The sequence below is a fragment of the Pantherophis guttatus genome, chromosome 2 (genome assembly GCF_059756535.1).
Source record: "Pantherophis guttatus breed Tessera chromosome 2, ASM5975653v1, whole genome shotgun sequence".
In the NCBI taxonomy this organism is placed as follows: Eukaryota; Metazoa; Chordata; class Lepidosauria; order Squamata; family Colubridae; genus Pantherophis; species Pantherophis guttatus.
In genome coordinates this window covers 57305519-57328914 of record NC_142064.1, presented here as the reverse complement: position 1 = coordinate 57328914, position 23396 = coordinate 57305519, and the positions used below count along the sequence as shown (strand labels likewise).

General features: G+C 33.2%; 1 protein-coding gene across 2 annotated transcripts in view; it reads left to right on the top strand.

Annotated features, from left to right (window-relative positions):
- The window catches only part of FBN2 (fibrillin 2), a 125622-nt gene that overhangs the window by 44778 nt on the left and 57448 nt on the right, over positions 1 to 23396 (top strand). The window contains exons 11-23 of one of the 2 annotated variants that reach the window (XM_034410004.3): positions 446 to 583; positions 2272 to 2391; positions 3798 to 3923; positions 4294 to 4416; positions 5401 to 5523; positions 6034 to 6186; positions 7379 to 7432; positions 8140 to 8265; positions 10821 to 10946; positions 16464 to 16583; positions 17947 to 18084; positions 20389 to 20439; positions 22504 to 22629. In XM_034410004.3, coding sequence (XP_034265895.2) covers positions 446 to 583; positions 2272 to 2391; positions 3798 to 3923; positions 4294 to 4416; positions 5401 to 5523; positions 6034 to 6186; positions 7379 to 7432; positions 8140 to 8265; positions 10821 to 10946; positions 16464 to 16583; positions 17947 to 18084; positions 20389 to 20439; positions 22504 to 22629 — 1524 coding nt within the window. The remainder of the gene's footprint in view (positions 1 to 445; positions 584 to 2271; positions 2392 to 3797; positions 3924 to 4293; positions 4417 to 5400; positions 5524 to 6033; positions 6187 to 7378; positions 7433 to 8139; positions 8266 to 10820; positions 10947 to 16463; positions 16584 to 17946; positions 18085 to 20388; positions 20440 to 22503; positions 22630 to 23396) is intronic. The other variant, XM_087886020.1, reaches the window with a different exon arrangement.

Sequence of the window (23396 nt, the reverse complement as noted above, 5' to 3'; positions counted from 1 at the left end):
GCCTTGTAGTAGCCTCCTGTTATTCTGCAAGCATGTGCTTTTCTTGAAATCCTTAGGAAATCTCAATTTTTAAGGAAAAGGGAGCCTCCGTAACATGAAGCCTCCTTTGAAATAGAATTCTCTATAGGATTGTGACAATACCACTTTCTTTCACAAGGAAACCCTATATCCATCAAAAAGAACTCCTGAAATAAACAACAAGCCCTTACCTTGGCTGAGCTGTTTGAAACCCTTATTGTCTGGTCAAGTTTAATTTGAAATGTTTCCAGCATCTTCCTCCATTCCATTCTAAAACAGATTCCACCAATGCAATTGACTTCAGAGAACATTGAGTTCACCTAATAACACAATATTTTTTTATTTAATGTTAAAAAACAGTACTGTTTTTTTTTTAAAAAAATAAGAACTTTAGAGGTAATAATCCAAAATTCACGTTGTTTTATAGCAGTACTCAATCAGACAATAGATATCTGTAAACATCATCCAAATTTATGCTTAAATGGGCGTTGCATCCCAACAATTTCCAGTTACCGGTGTGAATGCAATATGGGATATAAGCAGGATGCCAATGGAGACTGTACTGGTGAGTGCAACTTCCAATTTCATATTTTTTCTTATTATATATCTTATTATATCCTTCTTTAAAAATCAGACTTTTAGAAATATCATGTTTCTGATTCTGGTGCATTTTTGTAAGCTCTGATCTATCTGAAATGTAGATTGATATGTTTTAGATGAACTGATAACAATAAAATGATTTTTATTTGTATTCATCTCACCAACATAAAGCCTTTAAAAGACATATCAATCAAAGGAAATGTTTCCTGTTGGAGAGGTGGTGTTTGTTTGTTTGTTTTTTTACAAAATGTATATAAATTAGTAATGTAATTGCTAGGTAAGTATAATTAGAGTATAGCCCTTTGCTTCTCAAGACTTTTTAGAGAAAAACGATAGGAAAGCCTTTGCAATATCTAGGTAATCAAACGCTTGACAAATTCATATAAGCAGCATATACTGAACTATTAGAATATCCTCAGAAACAACTCCTAATACATATTTCAGTTACCAGCTCCAAATTTCCAACTACAAATTTATGAATTCATTTATAAATTCTCCGTAGAAGTATTGGTTCTGAAATAACTGCCTTCTGTGGACAAAACAAAATAACCTAGTTTGTAATAAATTCCCATGTAAGTTAAAATATTAAAGAGAGTACTTGGGAGGAAAGTGTTAAGAAAACACTGAACAATCATAGGGTAGTTTGAGTAGTATGGTTGAGAAATTACAAAAATGTCAAACACAGTGTGATTTCATACAATTTTTTTCTGGGTAAAGGTTTTTTTTTTTTTTTTTACTTAAAGACAATGTTTGATTTTATTCTGTATGCATTGATCTGAATAGAAAGAAAATATTCTTTCTGTTAAATTCAGAGATAAAGTACTATGCATATAGTGTGCCCCTTTTTGGACTTAACACACATACTATTTTTTTCTAAGCATACTTCAGAAATTTAGAAATGGGCACACTGCCAAACAAAGCATTGGGCTAGTCACATGTAATCTTTACTTCCAAAGAATATCTAAGGGGCCATTATTTTTTGTTCCATAGTGCTTCTTGGCAAAAGTACTGTTGGGAAAAAAAATGTTGGATTCTCTAATAACTGCAGTTTGCTCTGCAGAATGCTAGTTGCTTCATTTACTTTTTTAAAAAATAAAACAGCTTAATTTTTTTAAAGTCAAGTGGAGCAGGAAACATGACAGTAACATAAGGAAGTGTCTGCAAGCACAGTGCAGCTCACAATTACTTGAGCAATAGTTTCCCTATAGAATAAGAACCTATGACTAGGGAATACTTTAATGTTATTGTACTTGACTTCTGTGATACTGTATTTTGGTTCGTTTATTAATCATATTTAAAAAATTCAGTATATTTAAATCTCTATAACAAGATCACTAGAGTCAAAACAAAAAAATGGGAATGTAATAATGTTACTAATTAGTTGTATGTAAAAGTCTATATTTAATTATTTCCTTTTTGAAGATTTTATTTGCATGGAATTAAATATTTTCTATTTTTAAAAAAGCAGATTTATACTTTATATTACGTTTATTTTAGTTAGAGAATTGTGATTCTTATATTTTTAAAATGGGGAATTGAATTAGTTTGTGATTGATGTAAGCTAATTGTATTTGTTTATGAAATGCTGTATTTTATAAAAAAAACTATGTATAAATTATGAAATCTGATTGCATTCTTTTCTGATGCCAACAGATGTTGATGAGTGTATATCAAATCCATGCTCTAATGGAGACTGTGTGAACACACCTGGCTCTTATTATTGCAAATGCCATACAGGTTTCCAAAGAACACCTACTAAGCAGGCTTGCATTGGTATGGAAATGTTATTTGCAATCTATCAATTCAATGTATGCTTATATTTGATTTGAGTCTGATACTTATTCAACTCTGAAAACAAGATTATTTTGTCTCTTCAATAAACCATGACAATGGTTTAATGTTTACAGGTATTTAATTAAATTTATGGTATAGTGAAGCAAAATTTGACAAACTGTATCATGTTAACTCCGGTGAGCCTACACACATGTATCTCATTTTGAGAATGAACCATGAAAGGGTAAACCAACATTGCACATGTACAGTTCTAATAAAACAGTTACTGGTTTTGTTAACAAGATTTCAATGAGCTTTTTTTCCAAACACAGTTTTCATTTTTTTCAAATTAACGTTTGCCAGAAAAGCACTAAAAAAAATCTGAAGAAGCTTCTAGACCCATTTTGATCCTAATGATAGCATTAAAATTATAGTCCATAGGCCTATTGATTCCTAACATATATTGGATTCTATTGAACTCAGGTGATAAAGAGTATTCTGCTGATTAGGAAAGCTCAGATTTCAGTATATGATCTCAGACATATCCAGGATATTCTGAGGCTTAAACATGAAAAGCTGTAACCCTCTTGATGCTTGAATGCTGTGGTTAGATAATGAAAAATAATGAATAAATTGTATGTTTACATATCCAGCTTCTTTTTTCATCAGTCACGATTAATTCTGGAAGTTTGCAATTAATATAATTTCTCATTGGTGTGTATACAATACAAGCATATGGTTACTAGAACAAAAACTGTTCTAAACCTGGCTCTCTATTTTACTCCAGAAATTATAGCCAGAGGAGAATTCATACTTGCCAAAGTTCAGCAGAAGTTCCTGTTCAAGACAAGAATACTTGTTCAAAATAGCCCCTAGCCTACTATTTCCACTGGGAGTTGAATGATTTTGGGGGAAATGTAGCAATCCAAGTTAGGGCCTCAATTTGGGTATGAATTAAAGAATCCTAATTTAATGATATCCCATGCAACTATACATTATTTTTAAGGCAAAGAAGGCAACTGATATGTGGAGAACAGAGTCTTGATTGTCTTAATCTTTGGTTGGGGTCATAGCTTAGTTTTGTAGTTAATGCCAGTAACTTTTGGTCATTGGTTTTAAAATTTGTGGTTTTAAAGATAGTGACAAAGTGGAAGACATAAGAAATAAATTTATTTGAAAAATTTAAGGGTTTTAAAACATGTGTTTTTTATATTAAATACCCATTTTATACTTAGCCAAATTCATTTTCTTTCTTGCTGTTCCACCTCTCACCTCTGTCCACATCTGGCTCTTGAGTCACAAAATAATTAGGTTCCCATGATTTATAGACGAAGGTCGTCTTAAAACTCTTGCAGATAAAATAATAGCTGGTTATTGAAAAGTTTATTTTTATTTGTTTTTCTCAGACATTGATGAGTGTATTCAGAATGGTGTCCTTTGTAAGAATGGTCGTTGTGTGAACACTGATGGTAGTTTCCAGTGCATTTGTAATGCTGGCTTTGAACTAACAACTGATGGGAAAAACTGTGTTGGTATGCATTTCTTATTTTATTTTACTTTTTTGGTGAGCTCTGAATTAATGGTTTGTTTTAGTTATAATTCCTCAAATTAACTGCTAATGGAAAATCAAATTTTCTGAGAAAAGCTTGCAAATTCTCCTGATAAAGATGTACTCCATGGATTAAAAAAAATATATTGAATACTGTCAAGTTTTGAGGTGTGGGGTAATGGAATTGGCACAAGGAGGAAAATTAGTTTAAAAAAACCAAAACCCTACCTTTTTGTCCTGCATCAGGAGTTTCCATTAGATCAGAATTCTATTTCTGAGTAGAAAACAAATCTTTTGGTATTTAGAATTTTAAATATTATTTCAGTTGTAATCTCTAATGCTTTATTTTCCAGACCATGATGAATGTACAACTACCAACATGTGTTTGAATGGAATGTGTATTAATGAGGATGGCAGTTTCAAGTGCATCTGTAAACCTGGGTTTGTCCTGGCTCCTAATGGACGTTACTGTACTGGTATATATATATTATACCTATCTTGATGAGACCAGTATTTGTATAAAAAGTTCTATACTTAGAATTTATACTAAATTTAACTTTCAATGCCGCCTGACTCCTAGCGACTCTAGTTTGTGATGTGTTTTCTGCATTTGAAAGTGTAATGGAAATCTTTATTATTTATAGCATGCATATGCTGTCTTTTTGTTGTTAAAATCTTTAATGTAATTGCAGAATTAAAACCAGACATATCACTGTAGTTACACATATTGCCAGATTGTTCTCAATAATAGTTGTTGAACAGTCATGGAGAATTAGTTACACATAATACTCATTTATAAAATAAGTAAGAATATTTCACAGAGACAACCTTTTTGTGGACTATCTGGGATTCCATCAATTTTATCTCACTAATAAAATTCAGTAGAAAATCAGTTTTTTCTTTTGGGTAGTGAACAAAATACATGAAGATGTTGGATACAGATAAACATCAAACAAATGAAAGAAAGAAAAATGGCTCCATTGGTTTCTAATTCCTTCATGATAATATGAACTTGCTCTTGGCTGCAGAAAATATTTTTTTATAAAAGTGGTCCCCAAGCGCTCAACTGCATTAGAATGTAGGTTATATCAGGAGTCTCCAGCTCTGGGGTGTGGATTGGGGCCAGTCGGTGGCCTGCTGGGAACTGGGCCATGGAAGCATCAAGTTTCATTTGTGCATGCACAGAATCTAGGTTGCACACATGAAACCATCACTTCCCCCCTGCTGTTGCCACTGCCGGTCCATGAAGCCAGAAAGGTTGTGGACCACTGGGTTATATGACTGTGAATGTAGCATAGCAAATATTTTTTAAAAAGGAAGGAAATATTCATTGGCTAATAAAGCCATAGTAATTGTTTATCAAGCAATCTACTTAATAGGATTCTTGATTAAGCAATACGATCTATTGCCTTTCACATAGGGAGTACTAAATTATATGTACAATTTACTTTTTCTAACAGATATTGATGAATGCAAGACTCCAGGTATTTGCATGAATGGCCATTGCATTAATACAGAAGGATCATTTCGTTGTGATTGTCCACCTGGACTAGCTGTTGGAGTTGATGGTCGAGTTTGTGTAGGTTAGTATTTTTTTTCCACTTTAAGAAAACATTTTAGGTCTAACCTATAGTCTTGAGATTTACTAGTGGTTTGCCATCCAAGTGCTAATTGCATCCAACCCTGCTTATCCTGTTTTTTAATTAATCAGGCTCAGTTCAATATTATCACCTGTTGCAGCAAATATGTCTTAGATTAAAAAAAAGTAATGTTACTTTTTTAGTAGAACATGGATTCATTCATATCTGAAATAGCATGTTTTTCTCCAAGAAATTAATTGATAAACTTTAATATGCTACTTAAGAAATAACTTGTAACATAGATAGAATACCCACTTAAAAACAGTAATAATATAAACCACAACTGGATGTTAATATTTGCCTGGTATAGAATTTTACGGAAATTCTTGGATACCATATGAATCCATAAATTTTAGGTGTAAAAATTGGATTCATTTTTTAATTGAGAATGCTTATTTACTGTATATCATTATAGAGTAAGAATTTATATATTGTTTTCACATCTTTTCTTAGATACTCATATGCGAAGCACATGCTATGGTGGAATCAAAAAGGGGGCATGTGTACGCCCTTTTCCTGGAGCAGTGACAAAATCTGAATGTTGCTGTGCTAATTTAGACTATGGCTTTGGTGAACCATGCCACCCATGTCCTGCCAAGAATTCAGGTAATGGGATATACGGTAATTTTGGACTACATAACTGGTATAAATAATAAATTGTAAACAAATGATGGATTATAAATCTTGTCCATTGTCTTTTAAAAGCAGGGGTTTTTTATTATGAAAAACCTACACCATTTTTGGTAGCACTGCAAACAAAGAAAGGGAAAGCCGCCTTTTTCTGTTTCCCAAAATACTATATTATATGTTTAGGACATTTGTTTCTGCTGGGCTTTTAATGGTATTTCAAATCAGTTTCAGATGAAAGTCTTTGTTTTTCAGTGGGAGTTTTAATACTTATGTATGTTTTCTTAGGAAACATTATTTGTCTTTAAACCACAGATGATAATATAGATCCCTGTTCCCCTTTAAGGTTTATATTACTGAGAGCATTACACTCCTCTTATATACCCCCCCAAAAAAAGCTTTGCATAAAAAAATCTCAATGGATTGAATTCAATTTCATTAAATAAAAAAAAATTATACTGTATAGCACAAAATAAGAATGTGGAAAGCAAAGTGTATATACAGAGGACATTCATAATAAATCAGTCCAAACATTCAATTTAATTGGATTTAAATGCTGAGCTGGATTCTGTTCCAAAAAGCTTATTTGCTCATATTCTGTAACATGCAAATAAATATAAAAATACAGGATATTGAATATAAAACCAATACTTTGCAACTTGTTTTTATTCCAGAAAAGCATATTTTACCAACATTGCCAATGGTAAATTGTTAGTTGAGATACTGCCCTATTACAATGTAGTGTAATTGTTCAGGAATTTTGGAATCTGTGAAGGTGGGTGGTATATAGCACACAATAATATTGTGAAGATGAACAAGATAGTATTCTGTACTGTAAATGAAGATATAATTTAATGATTGTAATAGAAGGTTTGTTTCCATCTAAGTAATGTGTGTAAATTTGATTACATTTATCTTATTTAGAAACAGTAAATATAGTATAGTCACTATAGTAACATTAAACCAAATTATGTTGCTGTTGTTTTAGGAAGTGTTTCTGAAGTTATTTTATTTATAAGAGAATGAAATTAATTATGTTGAAGTGTGTATGAACAAGAGCAGAATTTTCAAGAATTTTAACTACATTCATAAAATATTTTAAAATATTAAAACTTAATATTGTTGTTCTAATTATATTGTGTTTCACTATTTCGTTTTTTCTCATGGGAAGCTGAGTTCCATGGCCTTTGTAGTGGAGGAGTAGGAATTACTGTGGATGGAAGAGGTAAAATATGCATATACAGAAAATAACATTAAGTAAATCTAGTCTTTGACTTACAACTATAATTGAGCTCCAAATTATAGTCATAAATTATGCTGGCCATTAAGTGGATCATGACATGCCTGCACCTGATTTTTTTTACTTTTTTGTGGTAAATGCCATGGTCATTACACAAACCCATTATGAGCAATGGACATTTTTGTTGGAAACTGAAAATAAATGCTGGTTTCCAGCAAAATATATTGTAAACCACTACAATAAGCTGTAAATGTGATCCAGTGGCTGAGTGCCCAAAATGTGGTCACATGACCACAGGTAGGTGTGGCTGTCAGCACTTTGAATCCGGGTCATAAGTACCTTTTTGGGATCCATCGTAATTTTGAATGGTCACTAAGCGACTGGTGATAAGTCAAGAACTATCTGTATTTTAGTGCTTGTAAACTGTTCTAATGACTACAGACTTTTCTTTAGAACCACATAGTATTGGGTTCATTCTGTTTTAATACATTGTAATATGTTGGATATTTTGATAATGCCATTTTTAAATAACAATGTATATATGTCTCTAGATTTCTAAACAAGATTTTTATTTTATCTATTAATGTTCATATTGAACATAAGCCTGTGCTGACCTTCATGAATAATATATCCTTACTATTTAATAAAAGGCACTGCAGAATATATTCTAACAGATTATATTATTATTGCAGATATAAATGAATGTGCTTTAGATCCCGATATTTGCTCTAACGGGGTTTGTGAAAACTTACGTGGCAGCTATCGTTGTAACTGCAACAGTGGATATGAATCGGATGTTTCAGGACAAAATTGTGTTGGTATGTTATATGAACAATATTCATTCTGAAACTGTTCCAATACCTTAAGATTTTGATACACAGAAAGAATAGTGCCCTCTAATATGTCCTCACTTACTATCAATTAGTTATTGACTATGTATCATATAACAGTTATGACCAATTTTTAATTACATATAATATATTTAACCATATAATATCTACTTTCCAATATTATAAGGAAACATTTTCTTGTGCAACTCATTTTATTTATTCTATTAAACATTGCCATTTTGTGAGAATTATGAAATATGTTGCTACTTTAGCTATTTATTGGACTTTTGCATTATAAATACATTTCCTATACATAAAATATGAGATCGTTTTCTAAAATCATAGTTAACATCTTGTCAATCCATTATTAGCATTTTAGAGGCTAATAAAAAATAAGAAAATCATTGTTATTTTTGATTATGTGCCATCAAAATGGTATCACCACTTAAACCCCTATATAGATAGTTTTTCTCCATCACAATCTGTTATTATCTTCATGACGATCTGTCCCTAGCCTGGTCCTAGTCTTTCATTTCTAATCCATTGCCACAGTAACTGTGGTTATCTTTCTCCCTGATGTTTTCAGAGGGGGATGTCCTCACACAATGTGTCTGAAATGTAATAGGTATTTTGAAACTGATCATTTGTGCCTTAAATGAGAATTCTGGGTTGATTTTTTGGGATGATCAACTTGTATTCTCAGAAATCTTTTCCAACACTAAAACTAAAAACTAAAAAGTTTTAGAACTCTTCCTATCCTGTTTCTTTACAGTCCAACTTTCCTCTATACAAAATGTTATAGGAGATACCATTGTTTGCATTATTCTGAATTCTGTAAAAATAGATGCAGCACAATATGTGAATTTATTTTCCAAGGCCTTCGTGGCTCCTCTACTAAGTGCTAGTCTGCAGCATATTTCTTGACTATTTGTTACTTTATTGTGGATAGTTGATCCTAAAACACAGAAGCTATCATCCACTTTGGTATCTACCTTGTCTGCTCTACAGCACATTGTTGTATCCATTGTCTTCTTTATGTTTAATTTTACTTCCATCTTTTCACTGTGTTCCTTTCTTTTATTAGTAGAGATACTGATTCTTTGCATTTTGGCTATCAAGTTAGTGTCATCAGCATAACACTGATTATTGATGTTTCTTTCTCCAAATGTTAAAATCACATTCATCTTCTTTCATGCCTGTTGTATGACAATTAGATACCTTGAAGACTTTAATTTAGCCAGATCTTTAGTTCTCTGAAAAATCTTCAGCTCTCCTTCAGTAGCATATTGAGTACCATCCAACCTGAGGAGGTGATCATCCGACAATATATTGTCATTCATTTTATGTTTTATGTTTTCTATCTATGAGGTTTTCTTTGTAAAAATTAGAAATAGTTTTCTACACAGTATGATGCTTCATTATTGTCCCTAATGTGACTCCTGTGACTCCTGCATCTTCCTATATTGCTATCCTATCTCACTGCTACTCAGTATAGGTACCTACATTCTTTAGCTGTACAGTGGAAATGACCATCATGCCTTATATAATCTTTTGTTATCTAATTTTTTTGTTTATGTTTATACTAATTATATTTGTCTTTAATTTTTTTCAGCTACATAGCTAGGTAGAAGTCTCACTTATAATTGTTGAGGGCAATGCTGTTGGGAAATAATTAATTGACTCCAGATATTCTTTTTTGTATGGACTGAAAATTACTTACATATCACATTCTCATGTGAAAAAATGTAGCAAATGCAAACTAGTAATCCTATGTTTAGATAGGGAACAAAAGATTTATTTCCTTTGAAGGTCTTTTATATATAACCTTTATGGAAAAGCAAGAGATGCAGCAGGAAATGTGATTCAGCAATGGATCAGAGGAAATGGAAAATTATAATTTTTATAAGCTTATTCCTCTTATTGGCTACTGGCTAGATCTTTCCATTCTCTCTACTCAGAATCTTTTATACAAAAGGGCCTTCAGGCTGTCCTACATATATTGAGTTGTAATGCTATATTATAACACATTGGGAGAAAAATCAAACCATGGTAAATCTCAATATTTGAGGAAGGGATCCAGGTAATATTTATTTATTTATTTATTTATTTATTTGAAATTTTATTATTCTTCAGTAAATTTCTATTTCTAGAAACAAAATTCCTTTAATTTGCATAATATATTAAACACACTATTTGTCAACTATATTTAGTAGAAGCTTATGGTTGTTTGAGTCATATTTTCTACATTTTGAACTCATGAACCCTATTCATGAAAAATTGTTTAGTTTATGTATTTATATAATATCTACTGCAATAAAAGCTAGTTTGGTTAATATGTATGTATAATACAAATAATAACCCTAACTTTGTACATCATTACTAATTAGATTAAAAGATACACTTTTCTTTTCACAATTATAAAGTGAGACAGTCTATGATTGAAAAACTTAGTAATGTGAAAATGAGATGTAGGTATAGCTTGCTCATAGAAGAACACATTCTCTAGCATATAAACTAATTTGAATTATTCATTTCTTTTCTAGACATTGATGAATGTTTTGTGAATCGATTATTATGTGACAATGGCCTTTGTCGAAATACACCTGGAAGTTACAGCTGTGTGTGTCCAAAAGGATATATATTCAGCAGTGAAACTGACACATGCGAAGGTAATAATTTTTAATTAAAAAATAGGGATTCTGTTGTTTAATCAATTCTCTCATTAATTTAAATTGATAATATTAGTAGAGGTAAAGTACTTGATTACAGTAGGACCTCTTCCTTTTAAAAAATGTAAAGTGCCAAAACTGTTCATTCTTACAATTTTTAATTGTAAGCTAATTATTTAATTTTTGAGACATTAAAATAGACAAATCTTAGAGTCTGATTCATTAAATTCTAATAAACTTTTCTGGACAAATAGGGCATATCTGGAGCTAAATTGAGAGCTAACTATAAAGTTGCATCAGTTTTTTAGTTGTTAAGGACAGATATTTTACAGACTATTCCTCTAAATGCTGTTTGTAATGGTGGCCTATGGCATATTTGCTTAAATATTCTGGAAGTGTGTCTCTGCTATTAAATGAGAACTACATTACTGGGTTTGAATTTTGGGCTATAACCTTTTGAAAAATATTATCATGTACTACAAAGTTAGCCTGATCTTGATAACTTTCTAAATTATTATCTAACATTAACATCTGCTGAACTTTTACAACATGTAAAATCTGCATGCAAAGCAAAATGTGATTTGAATTATACATATACATAACAATAATTTTGAAAAGTGCTGCTTCCAGTTGATTAACGGATCTGATATGTATATTGCTATGGAAAAGTAAGGCATCTCTGGTTGATAATGATGAGGCAATTTTCTTCACTTTGCCCACTGTCCAGTTTCAGAAGAAATGTGTTCTGGGTATGCAGATAAATGTGCAGAAAACCAGAAAAATTTGAAATGGTAAACTCAATGAAGTGGTGGTATAACAATTTTGTTGCACAGGTAAAAGTATGTACAGCCAAGCAGGAACTCGTGCTCCTATAAGATTATCTATATTTGTAAAGAAAATGATTTCTTAGTCTGAAATGATAACCAGTGGAATCATAATCTTATATACCCGTGATGGTGAACCTATGGCATGCATTCCAGAGGTGGCATGCCGGAGCTCCAGAAACCCGAAGACAAGCTGGCCGCTGCGCATGCGTGCATTGGCCACCTGGTCTTTGGGTTTCTGGTGCTCCGGCGCGTGTGAAGACCAGCTGGCTGGCACACATGTGCACACCAGAAACCTGAAGACAAGGTGGCCAGCATACGCACCGGCCAGCTGGTCTTCGGATTTCCGGGGTTCCAGCGCATGGATGCATGCACGTGCACACATTCCAGTTTGGGCACTCGGTGCCGAAAAGGTTTGCTATCACTGTTACATACCATGCTGCAACAAATTGAAAATGCCCTATTGGAATCTACTTTTTTGTTAATAAAGAGCAGTTTATTTAGCAGGGACATATTGTAGCCAATAGAATCCACAATTCACTTCCAGGGACACTTTAATTTTATCAATGTCCCAATGAAGCAGCACTTCTCAAAGCCTTCCCAAAAGTTCAGTGAAAACTTCACTCCTGATTTCCACATATCTTATGGTTAACATATACTTTTTCTACATGTCTACATTTTGGTTCACTCTAAACAACCAGTTTCCATCATAGTCAACATAATTTGAACACTTATTGAAAATCTTGTTAGTATTTTTTTTAAAAATCACATTTCTGTTGTATAATCGGGATACATAAATATATGTGTAAAAATATTTTGATGCAACAAATAACATTGTAGCAAGGGTTATTTTATGTAACACAATTCTGTTCAGTTGGAACTAAATTCTGTTGAACCCTGGAAGGCTTGCATTAAATAAACATGCTTAGCATTGTAATGCATGTCATGTTTTAAAAGCTGTCCACCAGATGGATAAAATTCTCTTTATAGACCCCCAAATCTGGTTCAGAGAGTTGGGGAAAACTTCCAGGGTAGATTTGCTGCATGTAGAAGACAATAAGGAGGAAGAACTAAGGGAAATCAGTTTGCAGGATATTTGAAGTTTTCTTTTGTTGGGAGTTCAGATGATTGCTTATGTGTTTTAATATTTTAGTACTATGGAGAATTTATTAAAAAATGAAGGCTGAAATAGTACAACAAAGAGATGCTAACTATATCTGTTTATCTTGATATTTAGCTTCAAAGAACAGCTGTCGCTATAAACATGTTCACGCTGTTATACATGAATCCAGAACACAAACAACAATACATAAATCATTGTAATGTAATCACAAGGAACATTTCAGATGTTGGCTTTGACTTTCAAGAAGAAAAAAATAACACAAATTACTTTTATAGAATGAGAAAATTCAGCTAAACTAAGTTTTTAATGTATAATCTTTTTTTTCTTTAACATTTTAATAGATAAAAAACTCCCTAAAACCTGTTCTAAGCAAAGTTAAATCCAGATGATTGCAAACTCCTATAAGCATATTAAAATTTTGAATAATCTGGGCTTAAATCTATGAGAAACAGAAATGAAAGTTATCATAATTTTTTAATTTTAAATAATGTTATTTAGTTCTTAGACTGCTGTAGCAAATATATAAAATACTCCAGGGCATTAAAACAAAGAAAATAGAGTGTTGTAAAATGTAACACTATAGTCCACTCCAAACTATACAAGAATAGGACTTGTCTTAAAACGATTTACATACAATTGCCCATAGTAAATAATAATAATAGTAGTAGTAGCTCTACTTGGAACAGCTTACATCCTGCAGTGATATCTCTAACCATCAGACATCAACATCTGCCTATCCCAGGTCCTTGGGAAGGACTCAATACATGGATTAAAATGCCAAATAGCAATAGCTCTTAGATATACTGCTTCATAGTGTTTACAAATGTCAGTATATTGCCTTCAACAATCTGGGTACTCAAATCCAGTCTAAACATTTGGCTGACTGTGTGACAAACCATAGTTTACCAAATTTATATGTTACCAAACTCCCAGCATTTCTGGGTTTAGAAATAGTTAACTTTAAAACAAGAAACCTCACAAAACAAAAAGAGTACAAAGATGGCTAAGATAACATATCTTCAGGGCCTTTCAAAATTCCAGAAGAGTGGGACTACTTGAATTTTAGAGGAATGTCATTCCAGGGGGCAGGTGCTATTAGAAGAAGGTGTGTTTCCAGCACCCAATAGATGGCATTGTTTAACAGAAGGAATCTGCAGTGTACCAACCCTTGAATCAAGCAGGCAGATATTATGAGACACAGGGGTCCCTCAAGTAACCAGGCTCTATACTATTAAACCTTTGAAAATAATCAACCAGCATCTTTAATGGCACCTAGAAGCAAAGTGGCAGCCAGTGCAACTTGCAAAACAGAGGTGTTACATGGGCATATAGAGACATGTCCATCTCTGTCCGTGCCACTGCATTCTGGACCAGTTGAAGCTTACAAATGGTCTTCAAGGGCAGCCTCATTAGAGTGCATTGCAGTAGTTGAGCTGTAAGATGACCAGGGCATGAGTGTCTGGAAGGCCTACTACAATCTAGGCGCAACAGATGAAACTGTGCAAAAGTCTTGTCTGATCACCCTTGAATGGGAAAATTCTAAACATGGAATATTCCTAGATCTTGTTGGTTCTAACACCACCAGCCACTTGGACTTGTTTGGTTTATTATAATTAATAATATTTCTAGAAATATAAAGTTACAATAACACAGACATTTACAGTTCACTTAAATAGTGGACATATTTTAAAAGGGGAAGTTTTCTCCACGCCCCTGGCAATCTCTTAAATTTATGAGAGTTTCTAAACACTAAACATGTGTAAAGTTAGCAGAAGAGAGAAGGAGAAGACTGAAAAAAACCTCTATTCATTTGGCACCCAAAAAAAGGCTACTTGGCCAAAGTCACAAGACACATTTTCTAATCATTAGATCTGACTACAGGACATAAATACAGATTCCCCATTTCTACCTACCCTCTTGAGAAATTTGCCAGCATTTTTATTGATATACAGTCTTTATAGAATTCAGATTCATTTAGCTTAAATAAAACAGACTTTTCAGCAGCTTGTCCAAATTAATTTCTTTTCCAGATTGAATTGCTATTAGAGTTTAGGGATGGGTAGATAGGCAGATGTGTTAATGTCTGGTACATTAAATAATAAATTCGTTGTATTCCATTTTCATTGTCATTTAAGGTTTATCAAAATATTCTGAATTCAAAATGGTTGTTTCAAGGATTTTAAACTCAGAAATCCTCTTCCCCCCACAGTCTAGAATTTCACACAAGCCCAAGATAAAATGGGACAGGATCTGCCCTAACTGATCAGGCAGTTAAAAGCAATGGGAAGTCCTAGGTTTCTTCCTCTGACCTTTAAGCCATTGGGGACTCTTCCTTGTCTTGTCTGATAGTTCCTTAGACAGTATCTCCTTCCCTCATCCATCAAACACATTCTCACATACCATTACAGGTTGTCCCCAATTTGAATGTCTGAAAGTTGTCCATTGTACCATTTAATTATGTAGACTATTATAGACATGTTCAATCTAGAAGTCAGAACAACATATTGAAAAGGGGTACCGGTATTCTTGCCAATAAAATCATATAACATTAACCTTCTTAGGTATATCAAGTTTGAAACTGACCAGATGAACTACTACTATATTGTAATGTTAATTAACAGAATCTTACAAGTCTGAATGTATAAATCTCCACTGTTTCTTTTGAAGCCTGTAAAGTTAAGGAGGGTGTCTTCTGAGCCTCTTTCTCCACCCTTTATGTAGCTGTGGCCTATGCTCTCTCTTATCTGATTATTCTCTAGGCTGTATCTCTTTGCCCTATTTCTCAAGGTCTTTTTCATATACCATTTACACAATGTTCATAAAGTCACTAAGAACTCCCCTTATTTATCTCTTACTGCAATTAATATCAACTGTCAGATGCTATGTCTTCACATGGAACTACTTAAAAACAATTGTGGAAAAAATGGAGGAAATGTGAAAAAGAAAATACCCTGTTTCCCCCAAAATAAGACGTCACCTGATAATAAGCTCAATCAGGCTTTTGAGTGCATGGCAATAAGGCCAAGTGCTTATTTCAGGGTTCAAAAAAATATAAGATGCCCTTATTTTCGGGGAAACATGGTATAGATTATTGCAATCACACCCTTTACCTTCTTATACAGTAATATTTTCCAAACTCTGGCTGAGTCAGTGGAGTCACAACACAATTACATTTAGTTTCTGTAGTTTTTAAAAATATCTTAAAGCTTTATGAGCCATAAATTTAAAAAAAAAACAATTTTTGGACATATTGTTGCACAGAACATGCTGCTTCCATTAAAAAGTATTCTTGATTTCTCACAAGACAGTTATTCTGGAAAACTGCTTCAGTTGAAATTCTTATATATTTCTAGGTTATTTGAGGTAACCAATTAATTATCACTTATAAAATTATGCAGGCACTGTTATCTGCCTGCCATACATTCTCTGCATTATAGACATTTAACTCTTTTCTTAGATCAGTGAATTTTCCAGACATTCTGGCATAATGTTGTTCATGGCAAGATTCATATATTATTATATTTTCCAGAAACATACAGTGAGTCTGACATGTTTCCTTCTGGATTATAGATATAAATGAATGTGAAAGCAGCCCTTGTGTCAATGGTGCTTGCAGGAACAATCTTGGGTCTTTCATCTGTGAATGTTTATCTGGCAGCAAACTAGACTCTACGGGCTTCATTTGCATTGGTGAGTCTAATGGTTTCTTTTTTTAAAAAGTATGATTTTTTTCATTTGTATTTACACAATATTTTTAAAAGAGAAAAGAAGAGTATGTTGATAATATCCAAAAAATAATATAGCTGAACTAATATAGCTGAACTCCATACAATATCTTACCTGGTGACATTCTAATTAAAATTCATTTTTCATCAAGAAAATGCTATCAAACTTCCAAAAAAAAAGTTTCAGAATATAATGTTACAAAAAGAATTTGTCTTTTATTTAGTGAATTTTAAATGTACCCCAGATAAAAATATGCTGTAATTCATGGTTGGTTCATTTATTACATTCCTAATTTTAAAAATCCTAATTGTTTGCTGTTAATAGAAGAATTAATTTTTAATTAAGATTTTTCTAATTTACTGATAAGGTCTTGTTATGAACTGTGCCAGTTGGGTGGCTCACAATAATTGAAAGCAAGAAATTATAAGAAGAACCAATTAAAGGGAATAAATAATATTTTAAAAATAGCATGAAGAACAAGCTGGGTAGAATGAAGCAAGGGGTTGTACTGTCCCATACCAAAGATCTGAGTAACGATCCTGGTTTTCATGGCTCTTCTGAACAACAGAAGAATGTTAGGCCATCCAAATCTGTTCTCTAGGAGAATTATAAAGATGTTTTAGTTTTTACAAGGAGTAAAGACCTCTTGCTTCATTCCATTTGTTTCAATCTACAACAAAGGTGAAATTTTCTGACAGTGAGAACAATTGATCTGTGGAATGACTAGCCTCCAGAAGTTGTAAGTGCACCAGTTTTGGAGGTTTTTAAGAAGAGATTGGACAGACATTTGTCCAGAATGGTATAGGTCTTCTGCTTGGATAGGAGGTTGGATTAGAAGACCTCCAAGGTCCTTTCCAACTTTCTGTATTCTATATTTGATCTCTCACAATTATATTAAGGCGTTAATATGCTACTTAATGAACAAACATTAATGTTATTGAAAATAAAAAAGTAAAAGTTCAAGATCTTGCCCTGGTGTCAAAGGCCTAAATGCATTTTTTATATTCTCCCATTATAATATATATTCTGTGTCCTAATTGGGAGAGGGGCGGATGCTTTTGTAATTATGCTGAAAAAGAAAAAGTATCGTAAAGGAAAGGGCTTTCAAAAGACAAAATTGCTAGATATATTTTGCCAAATATTTTTGGTATTTAAATCATCGCCTCATTTACAGCAGTACTATAAGCAGCAAAATTTGACAAGCCAGTTTGAAAGGCTTTAGCAGTAAATTTCTACAAAATCAGTAGTTATTTTGTGTTTATTCATAATGAATATTGTTTACCACAGAAGAATTAGGAGGGCCTTATTGTGTTTTAATTTACTGTAGATAGTCTGAAAGGAACATGCTGGTTGAACATCCAAGATAATCGTTGTGAAGTGAACCTTAATGGAGCTACTTTGAAATCAGAATGCTGTGCTACTCTGGGAGCTGCTTGGGGTAGTCCTTGCGAGCGTTGTGAATTTGGTATGATTTCTACTTCGTAATGTTTTCTAAAATACATACCTACATACATATTTGTGTGTGTAACTAGACTTCAGCTTTAGTGGAACATGTATATGACAGAGTTTACTTTGTGTTAAAATTATTTATTATTGTTGCTATTTTGTTTTATTACTTTAATCTATACTAATTTTAACATTTTTAGACTGTCCAAACTTATCTCTGATGTGATAGGTAGCACAGATAAATTTAATAAATGAACAAACTTATTATATGTAAGAGTATAATGGGATACTTTCATTTTACCTACGTTTTTAAACATATACTGTAATTCCAATTTAGATTTCTTTGTAGATTAAAATAAACTTTTTATTTATCCTTCTTGGAATATTGTAATGTAGTTCTCAAATTAAAATAAAAGTAGTCCTCGACTTATGGCCATAATTGAGCCAGGAATAGTAGGTCATTGTGGTTGTAAGTGAAGGCATTATATGACTGCACTAGATTTTTTTTACATCTTTTGCAGTAGTTACGTGAACCCTAACCCAATGGCCGTTGTTTTTTTTTTACTGGTAACCAAAACTAAATGCTAGGAACTATAGAAAAAAAGCTATAAACCTGCAAACATGTTCACATAACCACGAGACACTGCAAATGGCCATAAAGATAAGACGGTTGCCAAGTGCCCAAAATGTGATTATGTTATTGAGGTAGGGGTAACCATCATAATTCAAAAATAGGTCTTAAGTAACCTTGGGGTATCCATTGTAATTTTCAACAGTTATTAAGTATCAAGACATATGTTGAGGACTACCTATAGTTTTTATGTGTTGATATTTTGTTATTTCAAGTGCATTTATGCTGCTTTAATCATTCTGACTTTTGGCAGCTTATAGTAAGTCCTTGACTTAGGACCGTAATTGAGGCCAGAATCACAGGATTGTGATTGTTAGGCAAGACACTATATTTTTTTTGTAGTGATAATTAATCAAATAAAACAAATCCATTTTACTCAATGGGGATTTTTTTTGCTGGAAACCAGAAGTAAACCCCTGAAATCTGCAAAAAATAAATTAAAAAATCGCAGTCATGTGATCACAGGACACTGCAAATGACTATAAAGGTGATCCAGATGCCAAGGACCCAAATGAAATCACAGGACCGTGGGGGAGTGTGCGGCCATTGTAACTTTGAAATTAGTCTGTAAGTAGTTTTTGGAGGGTTCTGTCATAACTTTGAATGGTCGCTAAGTGACCTGTCATAAGTTAAGGACTATCTGTAGTACAGCAATATCAAAATGTCCCAAATGCTTTTTTAAAAAGATGCAGTTTTGGCAGCATCTTAAGTACCAGGAGTGAAGCTACTGGTCTTATTTCTGATGTATGAGTATTCCTGAAAAGTTTTTGTCTTTCAAGTTCTTTCCACTGAATCTGATTGGATATGGTGACTGTCAGCAAACTTAAGGCACTTGTATGTTGAACCAATTTGCAGTGAAGAAAACGTCTCCTTTACAAAAGTTTATGGCTATACTAAAGAGTCCTAATTGACCTCCACGCAATCACAGTTACAGATTTAGCATTTTCAGAATAGCCTTCAGGCCCGCGTAGTGTATTATGTGGGTGACTGATAAGATCATGAATGACCATTGCCAGAGCTTGTGTGTTTGTGTGTGTTTGTATGTATACAGAATTTTGCATTCAAAGGGAAAATGGCATTTGTCAATAATTCCATAAATCAAAAACATCTTCCTAGGATTTGATCCTGATAAAAGTTGCAGCTGCTTTAAGGAATTATTGACATATGCTGCATATCAGCCATGTGCTGTAGTCTAGATGATATTTTTATATTTCTATGTTATATATTTATAAATTTAATAAATATTGTTTCTCTTTGAATGTGAAGTCTTACCTAATCTGGATATGTACAGGTATGCATTTACGAACACCCATACTTATAAAAGTCTGTCTTTGATAAAATTGTATAAAATGTATGTATTTAGGAGAAAATACTGAATATACTTCCAGTTTTTCTTTTGAAATGGGAGAAATGGGATAATGAGTAAATACATGTAAATCTGACATGGATTTATTAATCTATCTTTATTTCATAAAGCATGTAATATTTTGTTATTGGGGTAGTGGGATTTGCAGTATTGGTCTTATTTTCTACTACTCCAACAATCATTCTCTAAGTATATATTTCTTTAATATAGCTGGTAATAAATGTTTCCCTTTTTAAAACGGTGGTTTATCCTATTCTAAACTAAGTTGGGTGATTTTGTGTATGTGTGTGTGTATTTTTCCAAATGTTTCTTCTTTTCTCTTACAGATACTGCATGCCCTAGAGGATTTGCAAGAGTCAAAGGTGTTTCTTGTGAAGGTAAGCTTGTTAACTATTTGAATTATTTTAATTAACAAAATAAAATGAAAGTATCTTATACGATCCATATTGCTGTTGAAATCTACTTATTGTTCTCCAATGAACACTATCTTTTATATTAGAATAATACTGTTGTAAACTTTCTTTTGGGTTGATTTCAACTCCTTCAGGTTACAGTTATTTTCCGGCAATAGAACAGAAATATTTTGGGAATATTCTCCAACTTTCCAGTGTAGCCTAGAGCTATGATATTTCTTGGTTGTATCCCACTTAATTATGGACCAGATCGAATCCTGCTTAATTTCTGAGATCAACCATGGTTGGCTACATTCTACTGCTATACTAAATAAGTCATGGTGGCTTATTCAAGCACACCCATGCAGTTTTCTTGTTAGCGGTATGGAAGTCCATAGTACTGTTTTCTTCCAGCTTACTTTTGGAAGTAATAAAGCTTATTTTCCCTCTTAATTGTTTTCATGATAGAAAGCTCTTTCTTTTGGAAGAGGTGGAAGGATTTAAGGCAATAATACCATTACATCAAATGCATTTATTTAGTTAAGTGTTTGTTTATTGAAGAAATTGTATACTATTCTATCCCAAGTCTTTAAGTACTAAAAACATTAAACCATACAATAAAGAAACTAAATCAAATGATTAAACCAGCTAGTTAAATAAATATAAATGTGAAAATGTTCTCCAAAACTAGTCTAAGGCAGCTGTAAACATTTATTTATTTATTTATTGGTTTGATTTATATGCTGCCCTTCTCTGGAGACTCAAGGCGGCTTATAATGGGTTAAGCAATAGCTTTCATACTTTTGTATATACCTGCTTAGTAGGGCTTTCAGCCCCCCCAAGCGATGTTCTTTTTTATACAAAGTCAGTTTATTGCCCCCACAATCCGGGTCCTCATTTTACCTACCTCAAAAGGATGGAAGGCTGAGTCAACCTTGAGCCTGATGAGATTTGAACTTGCAGTAATTGCAGGCAGCTGGAGCTACTTAACAGCACTTTAGTCTGCTGCGCCACCAAGGCTCTTTTTCTTAACATTCAGTTAAACAGAACCACTTTCTGAAAGTTCAGTGGGATAGATGTTATTTGTACTTTTGGGCGAACTGTTCCATAGCGATAGAGGAGCAACGAAGTTTGGCTCAGGACCTCCATATTCCTTATAAGGACAGATCCTGAAGCATCACTTAAAGAATTGCAGAGAATTGTTCTATTCAGAAGAGATGGTTCCAACAGTAACAAGGAATTAAGGCTTTATAGTGCTACCCTACCACTTTGAATTGCCCTCAGAATTCTGCTGTACCCACAGAACTGGGGTTAATCAGCTAAAGCAACTGTCACCTGTCAGCATGTGAGCAACTACCTTCTGTATTATTTGTAGTTTCTGAATGATCTTTTTTTTTCCTTCTAATATTAAGATGTAAGGTGAAAAGTCACTGTTGCAGAAGTTTCTTGGCTATAGAAGGAGCCACAAGGGACCCACTAGCCAAAGCTGATCAAAAGGATCCCCTATCCAAGGCTTTTACTTTTTGATCAGCTGTCCAGACCTTTTTTTCCAGTGGGGGACCAAATCTTTTAAATGACTGACATTTTAAAAACTACTTTAGCTACCTATTCTTTGGATTAAGAAATATTTCCTAAGTGTATGTAACCAAATTCTTTACAGTTCAAAAATTATATGAAAAATCCATTTTGAATCCTGATTTCAGCTGTTGTCTACAAAACAAAAAACTATGAATCCAACAAAGTTCTAGCCTTTATCTCAACAGATATCTTCACTATCACCTCTCATTTTTAAAAAATAAATCAGTTCAATTTTGACTGTGCAGTTTTACACCTAAATATTCAAAATAAAGTTTCACTGCTCAGTAGAGCTTACTCAAAAAAAGGTGAACATAGCATTGTAGCCTTATTTGTACTAGCATTTTCTTACTTCAAAAATATAGCTGTATAAAGAAAATGTAACTTATTTGTAAGAAATATACTATTTCATATTTCTGATATACAGTATGCCTATAAGAATAGATTGTCAACTTGCTTTTATGTATATATCAGATGTAAATGAGTGTGAAGTTTTTCCGGGGGTGTGTCCCAATGGGCGGTGCATCAACAGCAGAGGCTCTTTTCATTGTGAGTGTCCCAGCGGTTTGACATTGGATGGAACAGGCAGGGTGTGTTTAGGTGAGTATTCAAGATATTTCTCTTAAGCTTTTATCTATTTATATAAGCCACTACAAGTTACACAGTGAAAGAGATCCTCAGCTTTTATCACTCACACACATTGGCCTTTTCTAGTCTGTTATCATCCAAATGCTATATATCTGCAAGTCTCAGAATCTTAGACATCTTTGTTAACTGAAGAAAAATGATATAGAGCAGGTATTTTTTGCATTTATTGTGCACTTGTTCAGGTTTAACTTCAGATTCAGAGAGGCTAAATACAAGAATTACATGCTAGAATTATGCACACCCACACACATGCAACTATATTGATCATAAATGTCTGTGGAGATCCTCAGTCATCCAGGTCATGTTGTCCCAAAGGTGCTTTTTTTCAAGGGGCAACTGGACTTTCTGGTTTTTCTTTGAAGACATCTTGCTTCTCATCCAAGAAGCTTCTTCAGCTCTGACTGTGTGGTGGGGAATGGAAGGATTTTACAGGCCACTCTTTCGAAGACAGCAAACTCCACATTTTGGACAGAGAGGACAACGGGTTTGAAAGAGGGGTTAAAGAAGCCATCTATGTCAAAATTGTACAGTCCTCTCTCAACAGAGGAAGAGGAATATGACTATGACTATGACTATGAATATGAATATTTATCTCCAGTCTACAACATAGTCCTTTCAACACTTCCAAGGAGGCTCCACACCCCTTTGCACCACTCAGGTGACCCTGATGACACAGATAAACTTCCAGGTGACCTTAATGACCTTAAATAGGCGCCTGG